The sequence below is a fragment of the Euleptes europaea genome, chromosome 1 (genome assembly GCF_029931775.1).
Source record: "Euleptes europaea isolate rEulEur1 chromosome 1, rEulEur1.hap1, whole genome shotgun sequence".
Classification (NCBI taxonomy): Eukaryota; Metazoa; Chordata; class Lepidosauria; order Squamata; family Sphaerodactylidae; genus Euleptes; species Euleptes europaea.
In genome coordinates this window covers 37,815,195-37,839,333 of record NC_079312.1, presented here as the reverse complement: position 1 = coordinate 37,839,333, position 24,139 = coordinate 37,815,195, and the positions used below count along the sequence as shown (strand labels likewise).

Sequence of the window (24,139 nt, the reverse complement as noted above, 5' to 3'; positions counted from 1 at the left end):
CCTTGTCCTTCCTTTCTCCCATATCAGCATATGTTTGATTATTCTTCAAAGTGCAGGAAGGAGGAGGGAAGAGATACCTGTCCCATTCTTCAGGCATTGATGATGGCGGAAAACCATATTTTTCCTCCAAACAAGTTAATCTGAATCTTATAAAATAGTAACATTTGCTCCTATTTTGCTACTTGGGAAAGAAAGCTTGATCTTTTATTCCTCTCCTTTCTAACTATTTATATGCTTACATCACCAAATGTGCAAGTATCAGCTGGTACAGGCTAGGAAGAATAAGAATTTGTTTTTATATCCTGCTTTTTTCTACCTTTAAGGACTCTCAAAGTGGTTTACAATCGCCTTCCCTTCCCCTCCCCACAACAGGCACCTTGTGAGGTAGGTGGGGCTGAGAGAGTTCAGAGAGAACGACTGGCCCAAGGTCACCCAGCAGGCTGCATGTGGAGGAGTGGGGAAACATACCCCGGTTCATCAGATTAGAGTCTGCCGCTCATGTGGAGGAATGGGGCATCAAACCCAGTTCTCCAGATTAGAGTCCACTGCTCTTAACCACTACCTTTACCTTTTTAAACAGAGGAGGTAAATTCCAAAATGCTAATCAACCTATATTTAAGGAAGTATTTTGAAGGCTCAGAGCTACAGCTGCCAACATAGTCTCTGTCATCTCTAGACAGAAGGTTAAAGAAATGGTGATCACTAGAGTGACTCAGAAAAGACACTAAATCACATCAGTTGTGGAGTTGAGGGCATCCCCGCTTTCTCTTTCTTTAAAGAGCCCATGCCTACTAAATAAATACCCAGCCTATCACAACGGAAATTATCTTTTGGAATTTTGGTACCATAATCTATTAGTCCCTGTATGGCATTACGCCCCATCCAGTCAAGGCTTCCCAAATAACTTTCTGGTTTAAAAAAATGTAAGGAACAGCCTTAGCGAATAGGTCACTGCTTGCTGTTTGAAGCTCTTTTCTCTCATTCCCATGGCAAATATCTCACTGAATGGTATTAAGCTATGACTTTAAAAGCCATAGTAGTATGGAAACTGGAATGGCAGATGTAACATCCCCGACATACATAAATCACTCTCTTTTGTCACTGCTGGCATATGGCCAGTGAGTGTTCTAATTATTGAATGGCTTTTATAGCCCCATTACTTATAATCACTTTCGGACCGCAGCTGGAAAGCCAGGATGTAACAGAATGAATTCACATAGCACAAATGTTATCATTTATGCAACAGCTTCCGGGATTAGGAATCTGCCCTGGACAATACGGTTTAGATGCCTGCCATTGAGTTAAACAATTTAACAATGCACTCAGATGGTGCTGTTCTGGATACTGTGATTGTGTCTGAGTTATTAACTATCAATATGTTGTGGGATAACCTAAGCTTTTCACATCATTCTTAGAAACACCTCTGGTAAGCCTTCCTCTGGCGCAAGAAGCTTTCCTTGTTGGAAGAAGCCCTTCCTCTGATAGAAAAGGCTCTGTTCTTAGCTGAGCAAAGTGACAGAACACACACCTTGATTTCTTTTTTTAAACGTCTTTTCCTTCCGCAGTAACTGCAAAGTGTTTTCCTTCAGAATATTGTTTGCCTGCATTGCTATGAGAGTTGTAGAAATCATCTGAAGAAGTGAGCTGTGGCTCACAAAAGCTCATCCCCCGCCAGAAATATTATAAGTCTTTAAGGTGCTACTGGACTCTTGCTCTTTTTTTTACTATAGAAATCATTGTCATGCATAGTGCCTTGTTTCCTGTTTCTACTGTGATCTCTACAGTCAGTCAAACGTGGTCTCTGGTGGTTATGCCCTTCATGATCAAAATGGCAAAGAAAAAGGCTGTGTAGAAAGGAGCATTATATATAGGGAGGCTGAGAACTTTGTGGTGAATATGTTTGGCAGGTGAACATACAATTTTTGACAGCTGCAATTACTTGTGAACCTATCCTCGGATATCCGAGTGTCTCTTCCACCATCCATCTCTAGCAGTGCACTGAACAATTCTGCTGCTCCTCTGTAGCGGTGGTGATTATTTCCTCCTTTGCCATTGTTGCATCAGCACAGCAGATTAAATTGATTCTCTCCCCAGGTCATGGCTTGTTGGACTAGGTAACTAAATGATGTGGGGCAGAAGACTACCACTATTTAAAAAAAAGGTAAAGATAGTCCCCTGTGCAAGTACCGGGTCATTACTGACCCATGGGGTGATGTCATATCATGATGTTTACTAGGCAGATTGTGTTAACGGGGTGGTTTGCCAGTGCCTTCCCCAGTCATCTTCCCTTTACCGCCAGCAAGCTGGGTACTCATTTTACTGACCTTGGAAGGATGGACGGCTGAGTCAACCTTGAGCCGGCTGCCTGAAACCAACTTCTGTTGGATTGAACTCAGGTCATGAGCAGAGCTTTAAGTGCAGTACTGCAGCTTACCACTCTGCTCCACGGGGCTCATAAGGCTGTGCTTCATAAGGCATGCTTAAAACAACATGGATAACATAAACTTACACAAACTAACAAAATTTAGATTCTTTGCTGAACAGGCTTTTGAACCTGAGCTTTCCACATTCTAACCCAGCACTCTCGCCTCAACAGCCTCTTGACTCACCCAGGCAGCTGTGCAACATTTAAAATGTCAGAATTTTTTAAAATAAAACAACATTTATATCAAAAGATTGAAGCCAAAATTAATGCCACATTTTTTTTGGGGGGGGGGGCTGTAATTCAAGAAGAAGAAGAGTTGGTTTTTATATGTCGTCTTTCCCTACGACTTAAGGAAGAATCAAACCGGCTTACAATCCACCTTCCCTTCCTCTCCCCACAACAGACACCCTGTGAGGTAGGTGGGGCTGAGAGAGCTCAAAGAGAGCTGTGACTTGCCCAAGGTCACCCAGCTGGCTTCGTGTGTAGGAGTGGGGAAACCAACCCAGTTCACCAGATTAGCGTCCGCCGCTCATGTGGAGGAGCGGGGAATCAAACCCGGTTCTCCAGATCAGAGTCCACCGCTCCAAACCACCGCTCGTAACCACTACACCACGGTGGCTCTCAAAAAGAGACCCGGCCGTTTTCCAAGACACTTAGCAACCTCGCCTCTAAAATCAACTGCTGTATGAAGTATGTCAAAGTGAAGATCAATTTTCACTCATCACAACTGGAAAAAGCGGTCTAGAATTTTTATTTTTCCTCTGACAATAAGGGCAATGAGTTTTGCCTTGATTGCCGGTTCCTGGAAAGGGTGTGTGTTCTGATACCCTCCTAAGCAAGCAATTGAGTAATGCCTGATGAAGTGCCCTGAGACCCTCAGATGGCAGCTGCTGTTTTTCATAACAATCACACTGCAAAGCTCGTCTCAGCCTTATTTTGCCCTCCCAGCTCTTAGCAACTGTGCGTTTCACTTTTCAGACCAACCCTGTTAGTTGATACAGGAAACATAAAACCGGGAGTGGAATCATTCATCTGTAGAGCCCTAACATAGGTCAAAGGTCGTTGAACTCCTCCCTTGACCTGAATCTGCACAAACAGTACCTCCTTCTTCAGAATACAATTTATTACCCAGATTATCTTTGTTAGTTGGAGAGGATAAATGAAAGGAGGGGGGGAGTGCAGACATCTGTGTAGTCATTACTGAACGTTAAATACAGGTTGAATATCCCTTATCTGGACTGCTTGGGACCAGAAGTGGTCCGTATTTTGGATCTTTCTGCATACTGCAATATTTTGGAATTTTTGCATATACATAATGAGATATCTTGGGGCTGGGACTCAAATTCGTTTATGTTTTATATAAGCGTTATACACATAGCCTGAACGTTAATTTAAACAATATTTTTAACAATTTTGTGTACATTGAACCATCAGAAAGGAAAGGTGTAACTATCTCACCAGAATAGCTGTATCAGCTGTTAAACAAGAACAAACAAACTAAAAACGGCAGGCTTTCAGCCTCCACCTACGATGCAAAATACGCTGTATTTTATTTATTTTAGGTGAGAGATGAGTCCAGATTGAAAGCAGGCAGTACGGATCTGCCTGCATGCTGGCTCGAAGGGTCTGGTTTTCGGATCAGTCCAGATATGAGATGTCCAGATAAGGGATACCCTACCTGTACTATATAATATCTGCTGGATCTCAATTTGTCCTGCCATAAAAACAGACAAAAAATAATTTTGAACACATAATCTGAGTAAATGTTTATAACAGGATTGTAAATCCCCACTAGTTTTAGTGGTATTTACATGCCATGTTAGTTTTAGAAAACTTTTTAATAAAAAGTTGGTGAGTAAGATTAATTCCATAAAAATATAATTGAGCAATATTTGGTCTACACCTTGGAGAAAGGTCTGATAAATTTTGGAATACTGTGGAAAACTTCTGTTTAAATTTACTTTATTAATGTGACTTGCTTGCAAATTGCATGATGGTGAACAGTGAAGCATGGTCAGTGCACCTGGGGTTCCCAAATAACTTGACAAGCATTCCTCTGTAAATCTCCTGTCTCCACAGAAAGTCATGAGATTATGAATGTTAAGTGTTCTAAAACATGAGGGAAGGGGAATGAAAAGCATGAGGCCATCTTTAATGATAGCCACAAACATAAGCTAACGGGGTAAGGAGTCTGCTTAACTCAGCACAGGGATATCATAGGTAGACTGAGTCTGTTCAGAGATCACCAACATCTCTACTGGAAAGTAGTTCACTAGCAATTCAAAGAAAAGAACCTGAGACTTTGGGCATGCAAAATAGAGGCCATATGCATAGTGTGAGAGGAGCCATCCCCAGATGTGACTGTAGGATGAACATTCTGCATAGAAAACTTCTCATTGTTCACAGAAGGCATGGTATGGGAGAGAAGGATAGAGGGGATGAATTGTGGTGTTGTTGTTTTCTGGGCTGTGTAAAAATACAAAACGACATCTATCTCGGTTGGAACCATTTGAGGTTGTTGTATGATGCAATTTGTCAGTGCAGGATTTGTAATTGGGAATTGTAAATTGAATATTCCCTTCATGAATTGGGACCCGCCTATTTGAAGGACTGTCTCCTTCCATATGACCTTGTGTGTCGACTATGGTCATCAGGCTGCCAGCTGTTAGCTATTCCAGAGCCCTGGCCTTTTTTTCTCTTATAAATATAGGGGACACAAGAAGACAAGTCACAGAATGTCCCCTATATTTATAAGAGAAAAAAAGTGGAACAAGGTGCAAGGGAGGGTAATTTATTTGACCTTTTAGATATCAACGATGGAATCTAAAAGGTCAAATAAACGACTCTTGCGTGTGCCTTGTTCCCCTTTTTTTCTCCTACTCACCGGTGCAGCCTTGTTTTCTTCCTATATTTATAACACTGAATCTAGAGCTTGCTGGTGCAAGAACTTGACCTTGTTTACCTTTTCATTCTCTAAGGGTAATGCAGCAGCTTGTTCCCCCTCACTATTTTAATGATTTTAAAATCAAAACATCTGTGCCTTGCATTTCCCCTCCTCCATAGGGGCCTGAGGCACCTCACTTCATGTGACAAATGAAACAACCAATAAGAAAACAATTTCACAGTGACCTTTAAAGCCCTTCATGAATTGGGACCTGCCTATTTGAAGGACTGTCTCCTTCCATATGACCTTGTGTGTCGACTATGGTCGTCAGGCTGCCAGCTGTTAGCTATTCCAGAGCCCTGGCCTTTTCCATCATGGCCCCTGCACTGTGGAATGAGCACCTTGAAGAGTAGGGTTGCCGACCTCCAGGTACTAGCTGGAGATCTCCTGCTATTACAATTGATCTCCAGCCGATAGAGATCAGTTCCCCTGGAGAAAATGCAATTGGACTCTATGACATTGAAGTTCCTCCCCTCCCCAAACCCCACCCTCCTCAGGCTCCACCCCAAAAACCTCCCACCGGTGGCGAAGAGGGACCTGGCAACACTATTGAAGAGATGAGGGGGCCTCCTCTGAGACCTTCGGTAGGTGCTTCAAGGCCTGCTTGTTTGCCCCAGAGGGTTGAATGGCAGACATTTTTAAGGAGGGGGGAGATTTGGGGGTTGCTATTTTATTTTTGGTTTTAACTGAAAATGTTTGTTTTTTTAACTATTATTGCAAGCTTCCTTGAACCATGAGGAAAGGTGGGACCGAAATGTTTTAATAAATAAATAAATAAATAAATAATGAAAAATACAAAAAGGAGGGTGCTGCTGTTCTGTAATGAGCCGCCAATCAGATTATACTGTCATCATTTAAGCTAGTGGGCAGACAATAGCATTCAGTGACAGACCACTCTGCAAGGCTGGGACTATTGCCGGAAAAGCCTACCAACAGGCTGAAATAAATGCGTGATTGATTATTCATTGAGTATTCATAATACCGGAGTATTCAAACCTCTTTTCTTTACATAATATTAGTTTTCTGGCTAAGCATGTGGTTAAACTGGCAGGTAAATTTGAAATATGGAGTCCCAGGCTGTGGAATTTCATACCCTATGAAGATGTGATACTAATGGGAATCTATTTTTTTACCCTGTTATGAGGAGCGTCTGCTGCACTTCACACAGAACTGCAGGGGAGCTGGTTTTCTGTGACACAGTCCTACAAACGCTGGTGACTGTGTGTAAATAATGTCACTACATCTGCTGGGCACACCATTTGGATCTTTCCTATAAGATCAGCATCCATAACTCATCTGGTCTGTCTCGCCCGTTTGACCGTCTCATTCACACACAGATGTATGTGAATGAGATCAGAGCAAAATAGCTATCACATGGCTGCGCTGTGTATGAAGGACACCCTGCCCTATGTAATACAACGTCGATGCACTTCTTTTTGCTTTGAACCGTTGGAGGACGTATACTTAAGCTGAAATGGATGTCGGTGGGATTTGCAAGACTAACTTAAACCTCGTGGGAGTTTGCATTAGTGGACCATTTTCATTTCTATTTAATCATTTGGCACGCCCGGAGAATGAATGTGTCAGGTCCTTATGGGACTCTGAAAAGGATAGAAATAGATGAGTATGTGACAAAGAGAAGTGTTGGTTTTTTGCTTTTTTTAAAAAAAAAAGCTGATCCTCTCTGCCTTGCTAGAACCTCATTAGTGAGAATTCAACAGGACTAATAAAAATTGCTCTTTCTCAAATCCCAGAGCAGCGATTAGTCCCAGATGTCTCTGATGAAGTTGGGTTCCTGCAGAATACCTTAGAAGATCCTTGATTATTTTTTAATTAAGAGTTTCTGACTCACAGTAACTACATCAAATTAAGTCCCTGATGGTCTATGGCCAAATAACTAACTAGTACATACACACATACACACACACAGAGAGAGATATGTGTGCCTGTGTATGTGTGTGTGTATACACACAAACACATAAATAGTTTTTTATATATATATATATATATATATATATATATATATATATATATATATATATATATATATATATATATATATATATATATATATATATTGTCCTTTATAAATTTAACTGATGGGAAAAAAAACTTGTGCGCCTGCTTGGTCACCAGAAACCTTGTAAAACAGAGATCGTGCTCTTCATTAGGGCTCTTTAACAAGGGTTGCCAACTCCAGCTTGGGAAATTCCTGGAGAATTTGGGGGTGGAGCCTGGGGAAGGCAGGATTTGGGAAGGGAAGGGTCCTCAGCAGCTTGTACTCCATAGAGTCCACCCTTCAAGGCATCTGTTTTCTCCAGGGGAACTGATCTTCTTCGCCTATGATCAGTTGTAATTCCAGGAGATCTAGAGGTTGGCAACTTTGTCTTTAATTCACTTTGGCTTCTGAAGCTGAACAGATGCTTTTTAAAAAGGTTAAGGTAAAGATAGTCCCCTGTGCAAGCACCAGGTCATTACTGACCCATGGGGTGACGTCACATCCCGATTTCCTAGGCAGACTATGTTTACGGGGTGGTTTGCCATTGCCTTCCCCAGTCATCTATACTTTACCCCCAGCAAGCTGGGTCCTCATTTTACCGACCTCTGAAGGATAGAAGGCTGAGTCAACCTTAAGCCGGTTATCTGAAACTGACTCCCGTTGGGATCGAACTCAGGTCATGAGCAGAGCTTTTGACTGCAGTACTGCAGCTTACCACTCTGCGCCACAGGGCTCTATCTTTAAAAAGGTTACACATACTTTAATGGTAAATTACTGTCCTCCTGCAGTTAATGAAGCCTTAACCCAGATTTTTTCCAAAATCTGTTTTGTTCCTGTTTTTTTTTTTGTTGTTATTGTGATGCAGGGTTGTGTCAGACTGGCATTTGAAAGGTCCGCTGTGCTTTTAAAGGCACCACACCTCCTCCCTTTCTCCCACCTTTTTTCTTTGGCTACTTCTACACAATGACAAATCAACGACTAATCTTCCAGTCACAGCAGGTGTTACGTGGAGGTGTTAGGAGTGTTGGTAGGCCTGTCAAATTTGTCTTGCATTCTGTTTCCTGAGAAGAAATCACAGGTGTCTTCAAATGGCAAGTTGAATTAGGGGGAGGTATCATGCAGGGAAAGAGAAACTCTTGACCTTTTAGCAAAACACACACACACACAAAGTGCAGGAAACTATGCTTGGCTCTGAAAAGAAAATAGTGATCTACATCCAATTTCAAAATGGGTTTAATACTGTCTGAAACCATCGTTCCCATTTCATATCAGACAAATAGGAGGCAGCAACGGATAAAAATAAGAGAAAAATTGCTGGGTGAACGGGACCTTAGATAAGTGGTCTCCAGTAGGGCTGTGCATATCGATAAACCCGAACCAAAAATAAACCTGAAATTAGCCATTTGAGTATTTTTCGGGCTTCAGGTTTACCGAATACCAAAACCTGGGGGTCTGCCTGAAGCTGAATAGGCAATTCCCCAAAAAGCCGAATAATTATTGGTCTGACCAACCTTTCAGTGGGTTGATCTGGATCAAGCATAAGGGTTTTTTAAAAGATGGGGCTCACCAAGTCCCGTCCAGAGGGATATACTCTCCAACTAAAAAGAACCAGCTTCAACAGCTGCTGACCACCAGGCTTCAGAAGGAGACTCCCTCACTTTCATGGATGAGCAATCTCCTTCAGGCAGCCCCGATGGTCAAGACTTCGGCTGGCACTGTTTTTGAGTGCAGAATTTTAATGACATTTATGATGTTTTTATTGTGTTTTATATTGTACAGGTCCCCTGGAGAGGTGGCATAGAAATTTTCCAAATAGATAAATAAGGAATAAAATATATTTTGTTACAACGAATGTTGATTTTAACATTTAACGAAGAATCGCTAAAATAGTTAACAGAAATTAAGCGGGGGGGATGGGGACACACAGCCGGATCCATTCCTGAGATCATTACAATCGCTATTGAAACTGACCAGAGAGTCCAGAGAGGAAGCCTGTGAGGTGGGGCAGGGGGAAGAGGGACAGCGGACTTTATTCCCTGATGAAACTGACCAGAGAGACCAGAGAGGAAGCCTATGAGGTGTGTGTGTGTGGTTCTGTTCCCAAGATTTTTACACTGCTGCTGGAACTGACCAAAATGGCTTCTCTGGGAGGGGTTGGATGAGGTAGGGTCAAACAAGAATGGACGGAAGAAGACAAACCTGAAGTTAAGACTATTCACAGAAATTGCCTCAATTAGCTTCACTTTGGGATTGAGGGAAAATTGTAATAAAACAGCTTCCTGAAAATGCGGGACAAGTGCGTGGTGGCTGCAAAGTGACTTCTGAAGGCTGGAAAAATCATGAATAATCCAAAGGAAGCCCCGGAGCAATCCCTTGGGGATTGAGAGGCTAAGTAACCAAGCATAAATGGCCTATCAGTCCTATGGCATATCTGCTAGGATGCATTTGCATTTGACTTGGCATGCCTTGGCTGGGCACATTAGACTTGCTGCCTTACATAAATAGACACTCTTAATCACATCCCCATGTTCTCCTGTAGCTGCTGTACAAAATTAATAGTACAGCAGGGAAATTGTTATCAGGAGTCCTTCGCTGAGAAACCCTGGGCTCCTTGGTCTGAAAGCCTATAAAATTACATCTTGATATTTTGTGTGTGTGTGTGTCGTATAAAATAACAGCTAACAAGAGAAATGGTAAATAGTAAGAGAAGGTAAATAGTAAGTAACTTGGAGGTAGATTGGGGGAAAAATGATGTGGGGAAGTGTAATGGGATGAGCTAATGAAGGCGACCAACATTGTAACTGAGCAGAGTGCTTACTACAGTTTGTACAATTAACGCAATATATTGATCAATAATCACAATACATACAACCAATTAAGTAAGCATGGCATCTTTATTCCAGTTTTTAATAACACACAGCCATAAAATGCGTGATATTAGGGGATGATAATCTCTTCAGCATCAGCAGGAAGACAAGTTATAAGTCAAGGGAGACTTTTTGTTTAAAGCAAGGCATGTTTGGTAATTAGCCATTTCTAGAGCGCATAAGCCACCGTGCCATAGTTCAGAGGAGATGTATATTGCACATCTAATATTTTCCAGAGCTGGAACTGTTAATCTCTTTTTCACTCAACTATAATTTTTTTCCTCCTCTTGTAGGAAGCCGTCTGAACAAAGATCTGAGACATTATCTCAACCAGAGGTTTCAGAAAGGATCTCCTGATCATGAGCTGCAGCAGACTATTAGAGATAACCTTTATCGTCATGCGGTGCCTTGTAAGTAATAATTCATCTAGTGGATTTGGTATAATAAAGCTAAACCCCTTTGGTGGCGACCTTTTACAGTCAGCTGGTGATGCTGCTATATGGAGGCTTGATTATTACAATGAGGAAATGTTGGGTTTTGGTGTCATCTGCGAAAATGTTGACTTTGCTTTATGAATGGTTAGAGATGCTTTGCTTGGATGTTATGTAATTTACGAATGTGGATTCATGAAAATAAAAGGGTAGCAATAGATGCCAGTTTTCGGAAAGTTTTTTGTTCAGGGTTTTGTCAAGCAGAACTAGCCTTTGTTTGGAAAACACCTGTTAGTCCAACTACCAGGCGAGAATGTCAGGACCTTTAAAAAACATTTTGTACTGTACTGTCAACAGCAATGCCAATGGTCCTTAAGGCGCTACTGGATTCCGATTTTCCTGGTCTGATGGGTTACTCAGAATGTCTTAGAATCAAAGTACTGGTTTGTAAATGAGATCCCATTAAAAAAAAAACCTTCTAAATTAGCTTCAGTTTTATCAAGATCCATCTACTTCTGGCCATATGCCAACAGCAGCTGCCAGCTGGCTTTCGATGCATGGCAAAACTAATGCAAAAATTGACACATCAGTTCATAATATTCTCAATTTAAAGGAAGCATTTTAGGGTAAGAAAGTTCTCTTTGGAAAACAGCCAGGCATTTTTATTATGTATTTCGAATTCCAGTATTTTCAGATGTGCTTAAAACATTATAGGTTATTTTAAATGACCACAGACTGTTTTTCTATGAACCCACTACTTGCTTCAATAGAAAAGTTCTTTGCAGGAACATAAGACATTTCTGTAGATGAGGAATTATCCATCTGGCAAGGTGTTAAATGCAGTAATTGCAGTGGAACAAACAGGCATTCAAGATGGAGTTAGAAGATAAGAACATTAAGAAAAGTCATGCTGGATCACACCAAGGCCCATCAAGTCCAGCAGTCTGTTCACACAGTGGCCAACCAGGTGCCTCTAGGAAGCCCACAAACAAGATGATGGCAGCAGCATTATCTTGCCTGTGTTTCACAGCACCTAATATAATAGGCATGTTCCTCTGATCCTGGAGATAATAGGTATGCTTGATTACTAGTATCCATTTTGACTAGTAGCCATGGATAGCCCTATCCTCCACGCACATGTCCACTCCGCTCTTAAAGCCTTCCAAATTGACAGGGAGTTCCACAATTTAACTATGCGTTGTATGAAGAAATACTTCATTTTCTCTGTTTTGAATCTCTCACCCTTCAGCTTCAGCAGATGGCCCCGTGTTCTATTATTATGAGAGAGGGAGAAAAGCTTCTCCATATCCACTCTCTCCACACCATGCATAATTTTATAGACCTTGTCAGGCGGGCTAGTAGCCCTGGCCGTCGGGGCGGTTGCTGCCTGAGAGGACGCGAGGGCTGAGACGACTTCTTCCGCCTCAGACCAGTCGGAAGGAGAGTCTGAACTGGTCTCTCCTCCCGAATCCGCCAGTGTGCCTCCGAGCCTTCAGCTCCAGCAACCGCTCGCGTCTGCCTCCTTCCCGGCAGTTCCCTCTCTGTTCCCTTTTATCCTTGCAACCAGCGAGATTCCTTTCCTTGCCCCCCGCCCCCATCCCTCCTTCCGGAAGCTCCCCAAAAGGCACAGAGGCCAAGTCCTCCACATCTCTCCTGCCTCGTGCTCCTGGGTGTGGGGCGCATTCATTCCGGCCCCAGGCTCGCCCGCCGGTCAGCTGTTGGGCGGGGCGGATTTCCGCCACCCGCCCCATCTCGGTGGTGACAGAGGGTCCCTGGGCTGCTCCGGGAGTTGCAGGGTTGTTGGCGCGCGCTCTCCTTTCTTCTTGCAGCCGGGTCCCTGTAACAGAAGAGGGATGCGAGGTGACTGAGGCTGCGGGCCGCCCGGTGAGTGGGGCGTTGGGCCGAAGGTCCGGGGAGCGGGGCTGGAGCCCCGTCCCGAGACAGACCTCTATCATGTCTCCCCTTACTCTCCTTTTTTCTAAGCTAAAGAGTCCTAAGAGTTTTAACCACTCCTCATAGGACAGTTGCTGTAGCCCCCTGACCATTTTGGTTGCTCTTTTCTGCACCTTCTCAGGCTCTGCAATATCTTTTTTAGGTGTGGTGACCAGAACAGTACACAGTATTCTAAATGTGGTCTCAACCACAGATTTGTACAAGGGAAGTATGATAAGCAGCAGTTTTATTCTCTATCCCTTGTCTAAACAGCTTTAAGTGTTTTAACCGCTCCTCATAGGACAGTTGCTCTAGCCCCCTGATCATTTTGGTTGCTCTTTTCTGTACCTTCTCAAGCACTGCAATATCCTTGATTAGGTGTGGTGATGAGAACTGTACACAGTATTCCAAGTGTGGTCTCATAGATTTACCTAAGGGCGGTATCGTAGCAGCAGTTTTATTCTCTATTCCTTGTCTAATTATGGCCAGCATGGAATTTGCCTTTTTCACAGCAGCCACACACTGGGTTGACATCTTCATTGAGCTATCCACTACCAGCGCAGATCCCAACAGTATGTGTGTGAAGTTGGGATTTTTTTGCCTCAATATGCAGCCCTTTACATTTGCTAGAAGATGGCTGATAGCAGAAATGGATGGCTTGCCTTCAGTGCCCTAATACAGGATATTATTTTATTTAATTGTTGTTTCATTTGTATCTGCCTTTTTTCTGTGGAACTCGAGGTGGCATAGGTGAGGTTCCCAGGAGGTTTACAATGCAAGCACAACTTAGTCTTGCCTCCTTTCAGCAAAGGTGTGGCCTAATTTACCTTCAGACCATCCCATGAGAACCACTGTTCCAGAAAATGCAAAATAATTCTGGTATCTCCAGGCATAGTTTGCTGGTTTTGTCCTATAAAGCTTTATATGGCCCTATAAAGCCTTACAGAGTATTTTCTCCCTTGTACATGGGGATAGGAATGGCTGGGGCTGAAAGTAACTTTCCATTTCTTGTTGGTACAGTCATTCTTTGGGGGCTGAAAGCAATAAATGGGTAGTATCACTTCAACCTTTTTTTTTAACCAGTACTCTGTACCGACCTGCACCAGTTTACTTTCATCCCTCCCTGTGGTCCTTACCTTTCTTTAATATCAACTACAGTCTCATTTTAGAATATATAAAGACGCCCCGTGGAAACATTTCTATTTGCTTGGCCATTTGGCATTTGCTTTAACTTCAGTTGAGGTGGCTAGCTGTTGTTCTCTGGTTAAATTGCCAGTGTGGTGTAGTGGTTAGGAGCGGTGGACTGTAATCTGGAGAACCAGGGTTGATTCCCCACTCCCTCACATGAGCGGCAGAGTCTAGTCTGGTGAATTGGATTGATTTCCCCACTCTTCCACATGAATTCTGCTGGGTGACCTTATGCTAGTCACAGTTCTCTTCAAGCTCTCTCAGCCTCACCTACCTCACAAGGTGTCTGTTGTGGGGAAGGAAAGGGAAGGCAATTGTAAGCTGGTTTGATTCTCCTTAAAAGGTAGAGAAAATGGACATGTAAAAAAACCCTACCAAAACCAAGATTACTGGTTCTTTACCTGCTCAGTTGTAAGAATATTGTACAAACAAACAACTATTTTGTGTCACACCAAACACTTTATGGGATCACTTGGAAACTTTATTCACAGCCAGTACCAAACATAATTTGGGGTGGTTTTGTGTTTATCGATGTTGAATTCAGTATGGCAGATGTATGGTTAACTGCTGCTGACACATGCTCACAATTTACTGGTTTCGTTGGATTAAGTATGTCATCATGGACCAGTTGTGTATCATTTAAAATCAGCTAGACAGGTAACACAAGAGTGTCAGCAAAATTCATTGTCCTCATGCTCAGACTTGAAAGAATCAAATAGCAGTTCCCAGGCTGAAGTAAGATAATGTAAGCAAAACAGAAATCCATTGGAACCTTATTTATTCCAACATGAACTTTTCTGAGTCACGGCTCCTTCTTCAGGCGCTAAACAAACAAAAACATTCTCAGCTTTGGGAGGCAGGTAGGGAGAGGGGAAATGGGCAAAAGTGGCATGATAGAGAGACAAGCAACCCAACCCATACAGGATTGAGACAATAACAACAACAACAACAAAAACCCGACTTCTTTCATAAGATCACTTTCTATCCAGCATATTTGATGAATAGACGGAAGAGAGGCAAAACAGGGCAAGAGCACACCTTCACCAGTATTTCTGATCTGTACCTGAATATTAAGACAGCCATACAAAATAGTTACACAAATGTGCAGCTCCCCCTCTCCAAAGAACAGAGGCGTCTCATTACATTTTATTGATTTTTTTACGCAACACAAAGCTAACGGAGGGGCGGGGAAAGCAGTGGGGAAATGTGCAAGCGTTTGTGATCCAATTTCATATTCTCTTAAAATATATTTTTTGAAGTATGCAGCCAAACTATTGTCTCTGTTTTTATTGTTTCTGGTTTTTATTGTTCAGCGTTTTAGTGTTGTTAGTTTTATTAGGTGTTGGTTGTTACTGGCTCCTCTTCTTTTCTTTTAGTGTTGTTAGTTTTATTAGGTGTTGGTTGTTACTGGCTCCTCTTCTTTTCTTTAGTGAGTGACATATCTTTAATCCTGTTTTGAGAGCTTTATGGCTGTGATGATCATGTGGTACAGAAATCTCTTAAACAGAACGGAGAAGCATTTTGAATCACTGCCCCAAACCAGATCATGCACATCCTTTGGAAGGATTTGTTACTAGGGTTGCCAGCTCCAGGTTGGGAAATACCTGGAGATTTTGGGGGTGGAGCCTAATGAGGATGGGGTTTGGGAAGGGGGGAACTTCAGCGGGGTAAAATGCCATAGAGTCCACCTTTCAAAACAGCCATTTTCTCCAGGTGAACTGTCGCCTGGAGATCTCTAGCCACCCTATTTATAACCCCTTTCTATCCAGACTGGCTTTGGGAGGGAGATGGGGTTAAATTATAAATTATAATGAGCTTTGAAATATGTGTGCGTGTTAAAAACAAATATACCCTAAACCTGATCAACAGTTTAAAATTATATACTTAATACCTAGTTTGACCCATATAATCCTTCCCAGCCTTTTAGGGAGGTGCGGCTAAGCAACACAGCCGTTTTATTTGCCAGTTGCATGCATTTAACATGTTCTGGGGCACCCGTTTGTTTGAAACCCTCTGGAGCTGAAGCATCTTGTTGCTGATTTCTTTGTGCGCCTCATCTTCCTCGTTTTTGCAGTTTCAATTTAGGAAACAGAGAATAAAGCAAATGAGCATACGTTCCGCTGGAGCATTCCCCCCCCGTGTTGCCAAGGTGACGTTTTTGAAATGCTTTCCTCTTGACTCTCTTCACTGATTTATTGGGCTTGACTGTGAATGAAACTACCTTACTCGGTTTTTAATCTTGCCAAAGGCCTAGAATTGGTGATTGGAATGACTGTGTGTGTGTGTGTGTGTGTGTGTGTGTGTGTGTGTGCTTGCTTCCCCCTCCCTATTTTTTTTTTACACATATGGAATGCTGATAGTAAAGGCCTCGTGTTTCTGTTCTCACCTTAATAGGAACATCTGTATTCATGTCCCAGTTATATAATCAACAGACAGTTCTGGAACGAGGAGTTGATTGTTATGCAATAGTACATTTACAGAGCTGTTAGTTGAATAGCATCCTTTTATTTCCTCCCTGCCACAATATTTGGTGCAAAAAAAAAAAAAAAAGCTCTCTTGCGGGATTATGGATGTGATGATAAAAATGAACAGGCATGAAACTGAATGGAGCTACTGTATGTGTGGCAGCTCGCAGCTGGGAGGTACAGAATAGGAGGAGGAAAGGGGCTGTATTTTTCCTGTCAGGCTGAAGATTAATCTTCTAGCATACTTTTTTTTTTTTTTTAGTTTCTTGGTACACGTGACCAGAAAATCCAGGGCTCTGAACCAATCTATCGCTAATGGATTATGAAGCCTTGTATTCTGAAAATGGAATTCCCTGCTGATTATATGGGGAACATGTTAAAGGCTCACAAGGTCATCCGAACTGAGCATGCCTTGACTGCATGCTGATCATTATTGCTGTAAAGGCAGGACTTTCTGAATTGATGATTAATGGCCTAGAATACATAGAATGGGTGCTTTTCTGTACATTCTGGGGGATTAAGTTGGAAGCCTTTTAATTTACCACTTACTAGTACAGTTTTGTGCTGTGCTCCAAGACCCCAATAAACAGACACACACAAATACACTTTTATTAATACTTATTTATGTGGCAGGGAATGTAATGGTTGATCACTATACAGCTACCCTTTCAAGTTGATGGTCATATAAGGGTATAACTCTGTTTAGGATTGCACTGTTGGAATAATAATGAGTATTCAAAAGTGCAAGTGAGAGCCAGCGTGGTGTAGGGGTTCTGAGTGGTGGAGCTTAATCTGGAGAACTGGGTTGGTTTCCCCACTCCTCCGCATGAAGCCTGCTGGGTGACCATGGGCTAGTCACAGTTCTCTCAGAACTATCACAGCCCCACCTACCTCACAAGGTGTCTGTCTGTCTGTTGTGGGAAGAGAAAGGGAAGGTGATTGTAAGCCACTTTGAGAATCTTTAAAGGTAGAGAAAAAGCAGGATATAAAAACCGACTCTTCTTCTTCTTCTTCAAGTTGCCCAATGCAGCTATCAGTAGCTCACACTGCTGTTTCGAAATGGGGAAGGTCTACCATACCCAAACTGAACAGGACCAATGAATTATTTTACAAAAGAGAGTCAAATTATGAAAATTCCCATAGAAAATCAACTTAAAGGTAAAACTGGTACATACAGTTGCTATTGAACATAGACAATTAGCTATTTTATTTAATTGTTTGTTTATTTATTAGACTTCTAACCCGCCCTCAATCCCTGTCAAGCTGGGCTCAGGGCAGGTCACAACAAATAAATTCAATAAAACAATGAAACCTTATGTATCTGTACTTAAGCTATTGAAACCATAATACACATTAATAACATTAATAATAAAACCAGAGTTAATACAATCAAAGTTAATACAATCCGATGGCGCCAGTTCAGCCGTGATTGCTGCTGGGCTATAGTTGTTAAAGTCCACAGTGCACACCAATCCATTCTGTGATTCCTACCGAAATAAATATGAAAGATACCTAGCAATATGTACACTGTTCTTCTTCAGATGTGACCTTCATTATATCAGCAGCAAAGAAGAAGAAGAAGAAGAAGAAGAAGAAGAAGAAGAAGAAGAAGAAGAAGCAAAGATGTACAAAACTGTTGTCACAGTCAGTTCCATCACTTTATTTGTATGGGTCCTCAGCTTTTGTGGAGAAATGTCTTAACTAGAAGAAAGTAACTGGGCTTGCAGCAATGCTGATTCCACACAAGAGGATGTCTGTGCAGCCGCAAGTTTACTGAGGCTAAATTTTGTGTTCTCAGTAGTCTGATCTCCTTAGTAACAAAAACTGGCACGAATGAAAATGGTTAGCCATCTGTATGTATACAACATTCCCACATATATGGTACTGTGTGATCCAGGGGGATCTTTTTCCATGCAGCAACTGTGTGCAGTAATTATTATGTGGGGACGTGTGCAGAGCAGAAACAGAACTACTGAGAGTGGATTTTGCTTACCTTTTATTCATCAGTTCTGTGTTAAGCTGCTGTCATAGCTCTTGCCCGAGTAATAACCTGAATTTATGTCGACAAGTCATGTAGAAAACAAAAATGAGCAGTAGGTGAAAAGGAACAGGATGTTTGTATTTAGCCGTTTTTGTTTGTTTGTGTCTGCGAGGGTTTCACAAGGATAAAGCAATTAATGGAAAAGGCAGATAAACAAAATTTATACAAGCTAATTAAGATGTGGTAGTCTGTGAGAAAGGTGTATTAGGTAGGAATGAAACTTCTATTCTCTGGTGTTTCGGGAGGAATCTAGCATTGAGTCCACTTAGAACAGCCCTTCCTTTTCACTGACAACTGATCCAAGGTCAGCACTCTTACAAACTGGTTTGCTGTAAATTCCTCTCCTGGATAAGCACTAGTGCAAAAGCTCATAAGGTATCCTGCCAAATCCTAGCCAAGTTACTTAATTATTTTGCACAATTTACCCTAGCTTTCTAAGCAGATTATCAGAACTGAAAATTGTCATGGTATCCTTATCACCCATTAATATATGCAGAGATAAAGTTAATCATGCTGTGCTCTCACAGGAATTCTCCAACGCCGTTGAGGACTGCACAGTATTTTGCCTGCACACTGAAAGAACTAATACGCCATGGATAAATTACATGAAGGGATTTTTTAAAAAGTTGTGCACGGTAGAGATAGCAAAAAATGTGTCTTCCATTCCCACCAGCTATATTTCTTGGAGGAAAGCAACTGAAGTAATCTCTGACGGCCTGAAATGCACCAACTGAGAATTGTTTACACTATTGACGAAGGCAAGGAAGAGTCTGCTGAGCGGAGCTCAGGCAGTTGCCGAGAGAACACCAAGCATTTCCTTCCAACATTATGTTTCTTGATCTGGCCAGGAGGCAGAGTGTGATATAGAATCATAGAGTTGGAAGGGACCACCAGGGTCATCTAGTCCAACCCCCTGCACAATGCAGGAAATTCACAACTACCTCCCCCGTTCACCCCCAGTGATCCCTGCTCCATGCCCAGGAGATTTGAGAGGGGAACAAAATGTCCTTCTCTTCCAGCCATTCAGTGTAAAAGTTACAACTGTGTTCTTCTGTCTTTGTGTTCATTATCAGTGTTTTAAATGTTGGAGAAACGCTTTGTTTTCCAAGTGGTCCCCCCCATGTAGTGTACAGCTCTCTGTATTGCCATGGGTCCACACAACTCCTACTACCAGTGTTTTTTTTTTATTGTTTGTTCTGTGGTTGAAAAGAGTGGTTAACCAGAAGAACAGTCTATCATTGGGCCCTTAGGAGACGCTTCACTCAAAAAAAAAAAAGTAACAGGTCACCTTGTGGCACCTTTTGATTCAAACATAAGCATATTTGTCCTCTGATTATGACCTAGATCAGGGTAGGCAACCATTTTGGCCCAAGTGCTGAAAAAATGCTACCAGTGAAGCTATTGTTGTGCAACAAAGTGGGTGAGAGGGAGACCCAGGAGACAAGAATTAGCACTTGGATGCACTTGGAACAAATGTCTCTTGGATACTGTTGGAACAAGGTAAGCCCCAGCAGCATGACCAGCATCTCAGGGATTCACCTTGGACTCGGCTGCTGACTGTGTAGGTCTAAGAGGCATTAATGGGCATAAGCCATGCCTGTTGCCTTCACCTGCACCATTGGCCCCTTCAATGCAGCCAGTGCCTTGGTTGACGCCTAGGTGCCAGACAAAGGGCGCTTTCACACATGCCAAATAATGCACTTGCAATCCACATTGCAGCTGGATTTTACTGTGTGAAATGACAAAATCCACTTGCAAGCGGTCGTTAAAGTGCATTGAAAGTGGATTGAAAGTGCATTATACAGTATGTGTGAAGGTGCCCAAAATGTTCTGGTATAGCTCTTTCACCAAGCTTGCTTAGTTGCTCCAGGCCTAGAAACATCTGAGGAAGTTACTGTTTGTGGTCAGACACAGAGTAACAAGTAGAGTTGCTAAGTCTGGCCTGGGAAATTCCTGGAGATTTGGGGGTGATGACTGTGGAGGAGGAATTTGGGAGATGGGTTTCACCTAGAATTGATGATATACCATAGTGTTTGTCTTCTGAAGCTGGCATTTTTTTCCAGGGGAACTGACCACTCTGTCGCCTAGAAATCAGTCATACATCTGGGAGAATTCCAGGCCCCACTGTATGCAGTCAGACCCCCTCATCCTGTTAAGGGGTGCCATGGAGGAACAGGGGCCAAAGAGTGGCATGAGAGCAAAGCACTGCTCTCCCCAAAATGGATGCCCCTCAGAGAGTTTTGGGATCCATCTTGTGTGTCAAGCTTGGGCAGGAAGGAGGTTGGCAGCTGAACTTTGCCCCTGCCCCAGTGTGTGCCTGGCTGGACATTGGGGCTAGCTAATCCACATTGTGTCACCCTAATATGATTTAATCAACTCTATGATTAAACCGTTACTTACCCTATCTGCACCCTTTCCAGCAATCAGTCAGTATTCAAAGAAAATGGCCCAGGCATCCTCTTGGGGCCTGACAACCCATCAAGCCACCCCTGTCCTATTGTTGGGACCAGGGAAAAGCAATCAATTTTTTGCCTCTGGCTTTCCTGCCAGCTTGCCTCATACTGCCTTAGGACTGATTTTGGGGTATAAATATTGGTCCTTTTGCCATTCATAGAGTGTATGTGTGTTCTGGACAGCCACTTGCATGTGGGCTCCTTCCTTTGCTCCTGGAAACGCTGGTCGTTCTCCGGTGTGTGAAGAATACTGGTTAGAACTGGTTAGATCCAATTAGAGGGTTCTCCCGAGCCAGTGTCCTGATTGGCCCAGAGGGATCATCTGACTCCAGCCTAGAGATCCATAATTACAGTTAGGTATTATGGTGGCTATCTCTTCTTCCTCTTATTCTTTATTCTGACGCCTTGCTACCGCTACGCTTTATTTGCTTGGAACTTTGTTACTCTGCAACTTTGTTACGCAAGATTTATGCCCAGCCGTGAGGCTGGGACCAGGATTGACTCAGAGCTGTAAGTAGGACTATCTGCTAAGTATCAGTTAGTGAGCATTCTGATTAGATAGCCTGTTTTCGTTTCATTGCCATTGTGCTTTATCTGTAACTTGTATTTTAATTTGTGTTTTCTTGTAAATAAAACCTTTTTCAGCTTTCCTTTTAAAAGCTATGGTATTTCATTGAGTAGACTGGCCTAACCTCGGTTACGTTACAAGTCCTGGGGGTTCCTGGAGAGGACCTCAGGCTTGACATGGTTTTCCCTTGCTGTCCCTTCAAGACTGGTAACTATCACCCGAAACCCTATCCAACTTCCCACCTTTTCTCTCAGCTCTGCTTTGCGTGTGTATGTTCATTGCTTGAAATATATTTCTTGTTTGTACTATTTTTATTCTTTAATAAAACCTATTTCAGTGATACCGCCACCTGCTCATTTAAGTGTTCTCACCTGGACAATCCTGGTGTATGTAGGTTATTGATCCCAGTTACCCCCTCTCGCTCTGTCTCCAGCTAATTCCCCCAACAAGTGGAGACTGCCTGCTTAGGGTAACACCACTTGGAGGTTGACAACCCTTGTTAACAAGACATGTCAGTGTGATTGTGGCCCAATTTCTCATCTGAGCCCAAATTCACCCTAAATATCTTGATACATAACAATATCTTGGACATTTTGGCCATTACTGACTTTCTGTGCCTGCCCCTCGCCTCAATGTTTCATGGTCTGGAACTATTCCACTAATCGACTAATTTCCTCTGTAACATTGTTTCGAGATAGCAAATGATCAGATATTTTACTTATCTGAGTTTTAGGGAAATACAAGTCACTCCATCTGCTTGCCCACATCATTAAAGAACTGCCTATGCTTGAAACTGGCCAAAGATTAAAAGAATACAACAAAGTCAGAACAAACCCTTTCTGCTGCTCAGCTAAGGAGGTTTGGCTGTATAATTTGGCAAGCAACTTCCAAGTAAGCAAGGTGGGAAGATGGCCGATGGTTTAAGTGTCTTTGTTTCTTTATTAAGTCTCAGTGCTCCTCAGTTTGTGTGTAGTTATTATGGGAGTAAAGGGATTCAGAAGAGTGCTTTGTCATTATTGTGAAGGAATCTTGCAGTGGGTATTCAAGTGGTTCCAAAGGGTATTAAGGCAGAAGCCAGTGAAGGGAAGTGAGGGAAATGTAGTTTAAACCTGTTTACTGTATGAGCAGGTTTGTAGATTTGTGGCTGAAATAAATAATTTGTCAGAAGACTGTAAATGACAATCCTCAGAAGTGAAGGGGCCTTCACCTCTCCCTTGTAGGAACCATGAGTTCCAAGTGTCAGAACATGTGGGAGGTTTCCTTCCTCTCTCCAAAGTCATAGAATCATAGAGTTGGAAGGGACCACCAGGGTCATCTATTCCAACCCCCTGCACAATGCAGGAAATTCACAACCAACTCCCCCACACACCCCCATTGACCCATACTCCATGCCCAGAAGTTGGCCAAGATGCCCTCCCTCTGATAAACTGTCATAGAATCAGCATTGTTGACAAATGGCCATCTAGCCTCTGCTTAAAAATCTCCAGGGAAGGAGCACTTACCACCTCCCGAGGAAGTTTGTTCCACCCAGGAACCACTTTAATGTCTAGATGGAAACTCTTTTGATTTAATTTCAACCCGTTGGTTCTGGTCCAACCTTCTGGAGCAACAGAAAACAACTCGGCACCTCCCTCTATATGACAGCCCTTCAAGTACTTGAAGATGGTTATCATATCCCATCTCTGTCTTCTCCTCTTCAGTCCTCACATGCATCACAGTCTCTAACTCGACTAAAGGGATTGGAGGTGGGACATTCTTTCCAGAAGTTCTGGATACCAGTGGGAAGTTACAGTTTAAGTACAATCTAGAAGTACAGGCAACTATGATGTGGTTTACTGCTGACTATGATGTGGTTTACTGCTGAGAAGAAGTAGCCCACCTTCTGTGTAGCTTGGCTTCCAATGTCGTCATGCCTTCTCCCTATTTATGTTTCTTCTTAGATTCCCCCCCCCCCACAATTTTCTATTCAGCTGCTGTGTTCTTTGCAGCCTGCATTTTTTCTTACTGTAATCTTTCCCTTCCCCTTCTTTACTTCCCCTCCTGTGACTGGATGTACTTAAAGCATTTGCATAGTTGCATAATTATATAATACAAGTATGTTCTTACTAACTTTACTAGGAATGAAACCCTGTGTTCATTGGGACTTAATATCACAAGTATGCTTAGACATAGTGCCCCCCCCCATCAAAACAGGCATGGATGGCTAGAGCCATGGTGAAGACCAAATCCAAAATGAGTAGGGTTGCCAACCTCCAGGTAATCAATCAAAAAGTGGCTACTAGTGCTTAAACAGAGAGTGTGAATTCAAAAAATAAAGCACAAGTCAAAACAAGCCAAAATGAAAACAATACATATCACAACTGGATTATGCTGATAGAAAATATATTATGAGGAAAAAACCTCAGAGAGACAACCGCAGTTGATAAGAACAAGGGGACAAAGTCCAAAATGTACAATAAATATAGAATGCAAAGCGTTAAGAAGTACAAAAGGCGTTGGAATGCTCACAAGTCATAAAAGTCCATACATAGAACAAAAAGCAACGGAGCAAGAATATCACGCGATGCTCCCCCCCCATCAAAACAGGCATGGATGGCTAGAGCCATGGTGAATACCAAATCCAAAATGAGTAGGGTTGCCAACCTCCAGGTAATAGCAGAAGATCTGCTGCTATTGCAACTGATCTCCAGCTGGTAGAGATCAATGCACCTGGAGAAAATGGCTGCTTTGGCAATTGGACTCTATGGCATTGAAGTCCTTCCCCTCCCCAAAGCCCGCCCTCCTCAGGCTCCGCCCCCCAAATCTCCCGCTGATGGCAAAGAGGGA

The 24,139-nt window shown here is 42.6% G+C and overlaps 1 protein-coding gene across 15 annotated transcripts in view; it reads left to right on the top strand.

The window, feature by feature from the left end:
• The window catches only part of MAGI1 (membrane associated guanylate kinase, WW and PDZ domain containing 1), a 621,460-nt gene that overhangs the window by 291,775 nt on the left and 305,546 nt on the right, over positions 1-24,139 (top strand). For all 15 annotated transcript variants that reach the window (XM_056867137.1, XM_056867145.1, XM_056867144.1 and 12 more), the window contains exon 2: positions 10,529-10,645. In XM_056867137.1, the coding sequence (XP_056723115.1) occupies positions 10,529-10,645 (117 nt within the window). The remainder of the gene's footprint in view (positions 1-10,528; positions 10,646-24,139) is intronic.